The following is a 10,989-nucleotide window of genomic DNA, read 5'->3' on the forward strand; positions in this document are numbered from 1 at the left end:
TGAACTTCTCCAATGTGGGTCCTTCCCACAGGCTGCAGTTCTTCACGAACTGCTCCAGCGTGGGTCCTTTCCACAGGTACAGTCCTTCAGGAACAGACTGCTCCAGCATGGGTCCCCTGTGGGGCCACAGGTCCTGACAGAAAATGTGCTCTTGCATGGGCTCCTCTCCGCAGGCCACATGTCCTGTCAGGAGCCTGCTTCAGCGCAGGCGCTCCACAGGGTCACAGCTTCCTTCAGGGCACATCCACCTGCTCCGGCGTGGGGTCCTCCATGGGCTGCAGGCGGATATCTGCTCCATTGTTAACCTCCATGGGCTGCAGGGGGACAGCCTGCCTCACCGTGGTCTTCACCACAGGCTGCAGGGGAATCTCTGCTCCAGCACCTGGAGCACCTCCTCCACCTCCTTCTTCACTGACCTTGGTGTCTGCAGAGTTGTTTCTCTCACATGTTCTCAGTCCTCTCTCCTGGCTGCTGTTGTTGTGCAGAGTTTTTTTCCCCCCTTCTTAAATATGTTATCCCAGAGGTGCTACCACTGTCGCTGATGGGCTCGCCCTTGGTCAGCGGCGGGTCCACCTTGGAGCCGGCTGGCATTGGCTCCATCGGACATAGGGGAAGCTTCCAGCAGCTTTTCACAGAAGCCACCCCGTAGCCCCCCCCCACTACTAAAACTTTGCCACGCAAACCCAATACAATACCTTGGTTTGAATTAAAGAGGGGGAAAAAAGGATTTAAAACAGATCATGACAATAGAGTTCTATCTTAAAGGATCCAGGGTATAAGGCTGTTGTAAGGTGATGAGAAGTGTGAGGGGGTATTGGGGTTATTTTAAAAATAGAGCAAAAAACACTAAATGGCCCAACAGAAAAAGTGTCTTTCAGCCCTTCAACAGACCTCTTAATGAGACTCCAAGTTAATTCTAAGAATTTCCTTCTCCCTGTGTCTCTGAAGTATGATTACACTTCCTTTTCGAGAAGTAGAGTTTAAAAACAACACTAAAATGCATCACACATTGTTCAGATACCTGTAAAGACTGCTTCCATCTGTTGCCAAGCTTTCCCTGATGAGTAGCCTTCATAAATCAGCCTATTTTTTAATTTAACTTTTCACCTCTCTGATAGTGACAATAAGTTGCATCTCTTCTTATAGCCACTGCCAGGTGCCACAAAGGTAGAACTGCTGTCTGTACCTCCGACTGGGTGAGTAGGACTTTAAAGTCAGTTAGTTAATGTGACCAAGCCTCCGACTCCAGGCAATTAAGCCTGGAGATTAAAATTAAATGATATTAAGGAATGAAACAATAAACATTGGCCAACCAGTGTAGAAACACTGAAGAGAGAAGGATTTCTTTGCATACCACAGTATTTTAAATAACAATCTATACAAAATAGACCTCACTCTCCAAATAAGATTTCTAGCAATGTTATTTCAGAAAGAATGTAGGAGGTGATGCGCAAACCAGACGTACTAATATCAAACCATAGCACACCAGCCTCCTTTTTCAGCAGTCTAGGAAAATATCACCCGTACATATTTGGTTCCATCAGTGACATTTAAAAGACCGGTTTGTCGTAATGTGGTCAAGCTTTCTATACCTTCTGTTGGCAGCAGGGATGAATTCTTTCTCAGCAAGGCATTTTCATATCTTGTCCCAATATTTCCTGCTAACCATTTTTGCTAATCACAACCAACTGTTTCAGTGGAAGAAAAGAGAAGAAAAAGTCAGGCATTCTGGGGAGGGCTGCAGAAGTGGAAGGGATGTGGCACTGACCCAAAATGTCTCTGAGTAGAAAGGGAGGGATGAGAAGCGTCACCCTCAGCTGTGAGGAAAGGAGATGCTCAGGCACCTCAAAAGCTGCACTCCTAGAACACAGCCATGCTGGAAACATTACTTTCGCCAGGTCATCGCTTGTTTTCCTTAGCTTTGAGTACTGAGATGGTTTATGCTGCACAGTCCTCTGTGGGGCAGAGGGATAAAAAAAATATAAATGTCTTGCCTCTGACTTTGAACCAGGACAATTTGCCTGAATTATAGAAGTCACTATGGGGCTTCCCCTCCTCTTCTGCATCTTTCTGTTACTGACTCCAGAGGGCTGACTCCTTAAGTCTCTTGGGTGAGGTTCACACAGCTAAAATTCTTTTATTTAACAATACTGAGAACCCACTTTTATCCTAAACCGCAATATATGACCTTAGTGGTAGGCATCAAGCCCAGGACACTTAGCCTTGACTCCAGGACCAACTTCAGGCAAGTGAAGCTGCAGCTGGCCGGGACAGCAAGCCAGGTGTTGTGTTTCCCTCTGCTTCCCCACGCTCCTGCTGTGTTGGGTACGAGGTGGCAGCTATGGAGATGCAAGGCTGCTGCAGGTCAGGGTAGTGTCACTGCTCCATGTCCTCTCTCTCCACTTGCCCCCTTTTTCCCTTGCAATGATGATTCCCACTCCCTGTCACACACCATTTGTACCCCATAGCCCTGTCCTCCCCCTCATGTACAGCCACAGCTGCTGAGGTAGAGAAGGGGGAGCAGATCCCACCCATCCCATCCCTTCCTCTTCCCTGTCCCAACCAGGCTGTAAAGCAACCCCACTTTTACCACCAGCTTCCAGATGAAGAAATGCACTTTATTGACTGGCACAACCAACACAGTGCTGCAGAGAAGCACCAAAACCATAGCTGGAAAAGACATCTCAGTGCTAGGCCCATACACAGTCCACCAGGTCCAATGCTGACTGGCTGAACTGCTCAGCTTTACCCAGCTCTGATTCCCACATCTGCAGAACTGAGTGAGTGGCATTCACTCAGAGGTTAAAATTTAAAGAGACACAGAAATCTAAGATGCCTGCCTTCCTCCACTGCTGAAGCAAGAGGGGCTGTTAACAGATTCAAAATAATCAAGCTCAGAAATCTAATTAAAGAAATTATAAAATGGCCTCAGTCCTGCAGAAAGTGTTGTGAACTTAATATGGGCTGATCCTGTCAAGAAGAAATATGTTAACAGTATCCGTTTGACTCAGCTACACCAGCAGTGCCGTCATTTCTCAACTAGAAGCAGATCAGTAGTAGGCAATTTTGAATGTCAGGAGGAGCTATATTTAACACCGCACATGTTTTTATAGGTCCACGCAGTGCACAGAGCCTCTTCCTGACTGAGGTCAAGCTGTTTCCCTGACTCATTTCACAACAAATTCTCCTAATTTCTGTTCTGAAATGATTTATTTTTTTTCCCAAGACAGACATCTGTATTTTGAGTACTGATTGGAAAATGTGCCAGGAGTTTTTTGAGTGAGCACAATTCAGCCCCCGACTCCAACCTTCCTTTTTTGTGGTGGCCTGAAGTGTGAATGGGAAGAAATCCCAGCCTGTCATATGGTGCTCTCCGAGGAACAAGACATCCCAGCTTAGCTCTGCTCTAGACTCCTTATCTCCTGGCATCCCACAGGCTGGAAGCCTCTTCTGTTATTCCAGTCTATTATAGAGCACGTACCTTCATTATTCCAGCCTATTACAGAGTATGCATGTTCATTATTATTTTTACCATTTATTTGCGTTAGCCCCCTCCAAGCTCAAATTGCCAAGTTCTTTCTGATCCTGAGTATAAAAATATGCTGTATGCAATGCTTATTTCAACATTTAGATTTCTTTAAATATTGATATTTTTTCAGTGACTTCCCATCTTTTTTTTTTTTTTGCATGGGATTCATCTTATCTAACATTAGCTGTCAAGCTACTTATATAGGTTGTCTTTATAGGTAAGGGAGGGAGATGACAATTTATTCCATCCAAATACAGACTCCTGTTCAGCCCTTGCTCTTTCTCCATTGAGTATAGGGAGAGCTGAGACAGCCAGCTCAGTCTGCATGCCTAAATCTTAGGCAGCTAATGTTAAGTGTACCTCACTCTTTCCTCCTGGTAAAACTAATAACAAAAGCTAAAAATTAACACTTATTCAATTTTTTTTTTTAAAGCTAATTTATATCTCCACTGGGCTTTCTTGTTTTCCTTAGTGCAAATCTAGGGATGCATATGGATAAGGATTCACTTTGGATGAGCTCTTCACCATGAAAGCTCAGCAGGTTCACACTGTGATCTGATCCCAGCTGTGCCACCGTCTTTTTGTGCAAGAAATCCCCAAGCAGACTGTTCAAAGGAAGGTAGCTCTCCGCTCCCATTCACATTTTTCTTCACCTTTCTTTTTGCTTTCCCTCCCTTCTCCAACCCCACAGAGGAGAAGATTACTTTCATTTCAGGCTGCAGGTTCTTGTGCTTTAGGCCCCAGAACTAATCCTTGCTGCACCAGTTATGATGCAGTTGATTGCACAAGTAGCTGTTACACTTCAATTCTGTATCTGAAAAACAGGAATCCTAATCACCTTCCCCTACCTAGAGACAGTGCAAGGAAAATGCCAGTGATGATTTGCAGGAGCTTAGGTACTATTCCAACAAGAGCCACAAGTATGTGCGTAGCTGCAATAGGATGAATATTGTCTATTTAACTACTGCTGATGGAGATCAAGAACGCAACTGTCCTGTTGTTTTTAAACACAGGCTGCAACAGAAAAAGTAAACAGAATGGGCTTGATTCATTGTGCCTATTAAGATCACCTAATTCCAACCATCTTCAAACTAATTATCAAGGTTGAAACAACCATTTAGGTTCCTTCTACACTTAATAGAGAGATACAGGTATCTCCAGAGGACAATTTTCCAACACTAATCTTAGGAAGAGATGAAATGGCCCTTGGACATGTTTACTTTTCTCCCTTAAGTGCAGAGGAAGGCATGAAAGCTTCTTCGGACAAACTATCCAATTTTTAAGTAGCTAAAGTTAGGTAAGACCAATTTTAGTTGATTTAACTAGTAGGCACATTCCATCAGTTATGCTTTCATTACAAAAGTATTTACTTAATTCCCTTAGTGCAGCATCTCATTAACTTGAATCCATTTAACCGTTTTGGACAGACATCAGAGCAGCAACAAAAAGAGAGCTCAGACATCAAGCATGTGACTGAATGGAGGGGCAGTGGCAATGAAATTCAGAAAATGCCTCCATACAGTAATCAGCCTGAGACAGTGCCACACAGTCCTTGGGTGTTTAACATCACAGCAACATCTTCCCTGTTTCAGCAAGTAAAATGGCGATATTTTCATATTAATGTATTCTACCTAAAAGTGAGAGTAGCTAAAAGATCCGATGGTTGGAGCATGTTGCTCAACAATAACTTACCTAACACAGAATTATTGCTGTGTGAAATACTGCACACAAATACCTAAGGAGTTGCTGCAATTTCAAAGGACTGGGGGAAACCTGCTCTTTTTGGAGAAACTACGACACCTGCTGGTTTTTAACAAAAAACCTAGAAATACTTCATTATTACAGATTTCAAAAGAGGGATATACTGTGAGGGCAGAAATGTGACTTTGGAGATGCAAATGAAGGTGACAGCTTTGCAATACATCGAGACAGAAGCTGAGTTTTTGCAAACCCAGTGAAGTCATCAAGGGGTAAAAAGAATTTGAAGATCAGCTTCAGAGAAAGGCTTCACAGATCACTGGAGTCTGACAGAATTGCTCTCAAGATGTAGGAATTCAATATTTGGAAACAAAATTTAAGCACGATTTTCTGTGTTTCCTATTGCTCTCCTATTAATGCATACATATAGATACTTGAACACTGCGTTCAAAAGCATAAACTCTTCAGTTCTGCAATGGGAAGCAAGAACATTGCAGGGAGAAGCAATCGAAATCAGCCAGTTGCTAGCAATTTTTACTAATAGATATTTACTAATCATATTTACTAATTAGATAAACCAATGTCACAATGCACTAGGAATGCTGGTCTGTTCTCAGGTACCCATTTTTAGATAAATGATAAAAGCAGAACTACCATACATATGATCTTTAAAGACATGTTACTTTTCACGGGCAAAGGAGTATCAGTTCGACATGCCCCAAATTGCTCTGCAGAATGCTATTCACGACTAAATGCTTGCACATCTCCCAGCAACTGCTGCTTTATTTCAACTGTGTGTGAAGTGATCCATTCATAAACTGTGTGCACAATCACAGTCATACACCACTTTTGAACATTTACAATGAAAGATGACACGTAAATGGAGGAAGTTGTATTGTTAAGTATGAGCATTAGCACTGAAAAGAAAAGCTTTCCCTTGCATTTGAAGGTCAAAGGTCTGGACCCATTCTTCTCAGCTTAGAATAAAACTGAAATAACATTCAATGCTTTTATCACCTCCAGATTGGTTTATTATTGCAGTATAATAGATCAGACAAGGCCACAAGGAGTCAGGTACAGTCATGGATGCAGGAAAATGGAGTATTTTCTCATCCGTTCAAAGTACAGTGAATAAAAAAGTATGTTTGTAACTGGCAGTAATGTGCTTACAGCTGGTGTCATTGAGAAACAGAGGGCTTCACTGCAAACTCTGCTACTGTTTAACAGACCTCAGCAGCACTGATTTCTAAACCAGGAAATTAACAGAACGCTGCAAAGAATAAATGTCTCCAACTGTATCTTTCAAGCACTCCAATAAATTTGTCAGCATATTCTGCTATTATTGCCATAGACCAGCTAAAACATAAAGATGACAATGACAGAATGCCGTCACCCAAGACACCAAATCATTTTTTTTCTGCATTCTTTTCGGCAGCTTGTTTTAAAAAAATCCAAACAGGAGAAAAAAATAAGGAAGAGTAAAGAAAAAACTTCTGAAAATGTCAGTAGCCAGAACTATACCCAGATGTTCAATAGGAAACCAGTCACCGGAAACCTGGAATCGGCATCATTGTATTTTGATGTACAGTACAAAGAACATTTCCAAGGCAGAATTAGCAAAGGACCAGCATCTGCTACCTGCTAATTAACACTTTAAACATAGCATCGCAGGTGGCTGAAACAGAACAATGCAAACCTGGAGCATACTGGCATGCCAAACCTCGCTCTGCTGGGAGGGATCTCACTCCCTCCCTCCGTGCTGCAGAATCCATTCCAGAACCGCGTGCAGTGCTCTGCATTTGTCTGCTTCTTCATTGCCTTGACAGCCAGTATTATAGTTATTTAGATGTTGTGTAACTGTATTAGTTAATGTTTGCATAGTGCTTTGAATATGTGAATTGCTATCCAGCTATTCAGTATTATTATTTCCATTAGTTTGAACCTTAAAAGCATATTGAAAAAGACGGTGCTTAAGTTGAACAACCTCCTTTAAAAAGGAATAGTAAATCCATCAGATCTTGTCAAGATGTTTTACTACCTGAAATATTTGAAATTATGTCTGCTTTTGCAATGCACACACATGTGCACACGTGCACATGCACACACGCATTATTTTATTTCAAAGATCAGTATACTCATTTAACTAGACTTTGTTTTTATTACTATCAAATAGAAAAAAAAATACACCATGAATATATTAGAGATTTGATTAAGTTAAAATCAAATAGCATGTCTTAATGACAATGTCAAGAAAACTAGCCTTGGAAATGGGAATTCCTGATGTTCCTTTATACTGATCTAACTGTCTCCACATTACATCTTGTACAGGTCAGACTAGAATTTTATCAATACAGAGAAATTAAGCAGAAAGATGGTACAAGTGCAGTTATACCACTAAGAGTTTAAGGACATAAATTGTAATGTGGATACTGGAACCAAAGTAAAAGTGACTTTTTTAATTCCAGAATAACAGTTAAGAAGAGTCATGCATTTCAGTACAAAACTAGGCATATGATGAATTGTATCAGTATGACTACAATGGTGTAGACTAATACCTTATGGAGGCTTAACTTCCTATATCAAGAAGCATTATGTTGATTTGAAAAGCTGGGTAGTCAATCAAGTGAAAAAAAAAAACAGTTTTCCACCCATATGGGCATAGATAATTCAAATCCTCCTGGAGATTTTATCTCAGAGAGAAAGACTAACTAGAATAAAGTTTGCTAACTTAAAAGTAATCAGGATCCACTTACTTTGAAAAGAAACCTACAAAGCAAGCGTGGCGATAGCTATGGTGGATATAAAAGTGGCTATGTTTGCAGAGCGGGGGGGGGTTATATCAATGTATGGAAAAAAAGGACAAACTTACTTATTAGAAGCCAGTCCATTTCTTCCAGCTATAGCTTTTCATCTAATGAAAGTTATCACCTCACCTTACAAAGCACGCTCCATTTAAAAAGATTGATAGATTCATATTACTGAAGCAGTAGTTTCACAGAACATGTCACATCTGATGACAAGGTATGTTTTCATTAAAGCTGAAAACAGATGAAACATTTACTTTTTAACACACAGTCTAAGGGTCTCAGCCCACATTTGTTGGTTCAGAGGAAGTCTGGAAGTACTGGAATTTATTCAATACCCATGGGCTGAGCAGGTTAATGAAGCGCCAGGCAAGCTGGAGGTTGTGAAAGCAGTTGTGTTTGGTTAGCATTTAGTCCTTTTTCTTTTTTTTTTGGACTATAGGCTTAGATGATTAACCAATGTTTGAGGGGAAGGACTAATCTAAGATTCATGTAGATGTCCTCATCTTTCTGAACCAGTCACTAGAGCCCCTGTTACAGCTGATGAAGAAAGATGAGCACTTTTAGAGATGATTTATCCCAATGTAGATTGTAAAATAAAACAGACAGCCTTCGATATGGGGAGACTGGAATGAATAGTATATGAAATTATAAGACAAAGAGATCCCACATTGGCTCTGATACTATAGTCAGTAATTAAGTGTCATAATTTTGTGTTTAGAAGACAAAACAAAATGTCTTGAACATTCTTGGGTTGTCTTCCTCTCACCACCTCAGTTAATATAAAGAAGAACAGTCTTAGAAGAAGAAAGGCAGAGACCTTAAATCCCTACACGAGGTTGTCTTGATGGTTAAAGATTTACTCAGGAAATAGAAGCTACAGTTTAAAGTCCCATCTCTGTTCTTGGCCAGCTGTCCTGTAAAGCTCAGCTTAGCTATTTGGCACTTCCCTAGACCAAGAAGCCCTTGGGAAACTGCCCCGTCTAAGGACAGTCATCCAGGAGAACAGAATAGCTTCTCCTCTTCTGCATTTTGGAAGAAAATAGGAAAAAAACAAACGGGCTAAAGCTGAAAAGCCAAAAAAAAAAAAAGCTCCGTAATGAGTAGTATCCTCAGCTTTACTCCTCCACCCTTGCCTCTGAAGTTTCCCTTCATCACACCAGTGAGATGGTTGATCCACACACGCCATTGCTGCTTCTCTCCCAGCATCCTTTCACCTCCAATTGGACTCTCTCCCCAGACGCCATTTCTATATTCTCTCTGTTTGTGCTGTTCATTAAATACATCCAGAAGGAAAGACAAAATTAATCAAGCCTGTGACACTACGAGACTATTTCCAGCCACCCTTTTCATTCAGCTTGTTCCCTCTGCTCCCTGGACCCCACCATGTATTTGTCTTACCTATTCAGTCTGTTGGCCTCTGGGCATGGACTGGTTCTCACAAGTCATGTCCATATTGCTAAATAAATGAGTGTAATGGGGCAAACTCAAACCCTGGACCTGTAATCATCCACATCACTTACTACTTATTCTCTGATTCTTATCCTTCTTTAGGTAGCAGTATAGACGTCAGCACAGTGTCCACAAAATCCTTAGTATGATAATATAGATTGCTTCATAAGCTCTCCCCAAACAAATATTTAATGATGCTTCTCCATGCAGGCAGCTCTGCAGAGCTCCTTCCTTGCAGAACCCCATGCTTGTCCATGTGTGTTTATGTCAGGTACGATCCCTCCATCGCTCTGAAGAACCAAAGTTAATTATGGAGTAATTCTCACACTCTTACCTAGTTCTAAACTGTGGGTTCAGACAACACAGTAACCAAATCCGTGAGATTAAAAGCAGTCAAATTCCCTATAGTCCAATACACAGATTTAGGGTCCTATCTTATAATCATTTCATGAGAGAAAATCCTATGAACTGTACAGGAGCTTTCCTCACGCTGGACACAGGCCATTTCTCTAGCTTGACTATGAATGCATATTTTTGTCACACTAGAGAGCAGGTGCCAAAGAGGCTTCGAAGTGAAACACACAGCAGCATTGCACGTTAACCAGCAGAGTGTTCAGGCCTATAAAGTAATATTTTGAGGCAGATGTGTATCATGGGAAACAGCGGGAATCATACTGCCCTGAAGGCTGGACTAAGCTCTCTGACAGATTGGCTTTAGGCAGTTCTATCAGGTTGGCACAGAAATAATCCAGACTCTTAAACCTTGAAGGACTTTAATAATATTTTTTGTGCATCTTTTTCTCACCTAAGAGTACAGAAGAACTAAGTGGGTTATTTTAAAAAGCACTTTAGTGCTAATGAAAGTTCTGTACAATGCAGCGTATAGCATGGTTTCTCCCGTGGCTGAAGGTCACGTCTCAATCAATTAAGGAGGTGTCTGTATGTTCTTCCAGATGCTTTTCATGCATGATTTCAAAATGGACTGAGGTAACCTCTGTCTTTTTCTTAGACTAAATACTCTGGAGCAGCAATGGGCTGTTGAAATTCAAGTCATATCTTCCATCCAATCTTCACTGTTTCCTCAGAAATGCCATCTGGGGGCAGCCAAATAGGAAAAGCAGTTAGCTGATCTTCTTGCACCTTCAGTGAGATTAATGAAGACATCATGGGAGAGGTCAGACAAGGTAGCTCGGCACCACTCCCGAGTCACTGCCACAGGAACACAGGAATTATTTTAATCTCAGAATTTTTCCTCCAGCTTTTCAATTTAGCGAACAGCTACCTTAGGCAGGAACTATGCAAAGGAGCCTTGGGCTTAAATAATTTAGCTATGTGGAAAGGTGAAGGAAAGTAGGTGGAGGGAGGACTGGGAGGAGAAGCTGTAGTACATTTGGAATCACAAACTTTATTGCCATACCCATGATGGGAGGGAGTTAGAAGGCATATGTTTATTGCAGATAGAGGTCATCAGAGAGCAGATAGGTAGGGAGAAAACTGTCATTTAGC

The 10,989-nt window shown here is 41.5% G+C and overlaps 1 protein-coding gene across 1 annotated transcript in view; it reads right to left on the reverse strand.

Moving 5' to 3' along the window:
* Positions 1 to 8,207, reverse strand: part of LOC143161370 (uncharacterized) — a 59,289-nt gene extending 51,082 nt beyond the window's left edge. The window contains exon 1 of the mRNA XM_076340371.1: positions 8,097 to 8,207. Within this exon, the coding sequence (XP_076196486.1) occupies positions 8,097 to 8,115 (19 nt within the window). The 5' untranslated portion in view covers positions 8,116 to 8,207. The remainder of the gene's footprint in view (positions 1 to 8,096) is intronic.
* Between the last annotated feature and the right edge of the window lie 2,782 nt (positions 8,208 to 10,989).

This window comes from Aptenodytes patagonicus, chromosome 1 (genome assembly GCF_965638725.1).
Source record: "Aptenodytes patagonicus chromosome 1, bAptPat1.pri.cur, whole genome shotgun sequence".
NCBI classification, from domain to species: Eukaryota; Metazoa; Chordata; class Aves; order Sphenisciformes; family Spheniscidae; genus Aptenodytes; species Aptenodytes patagonicus.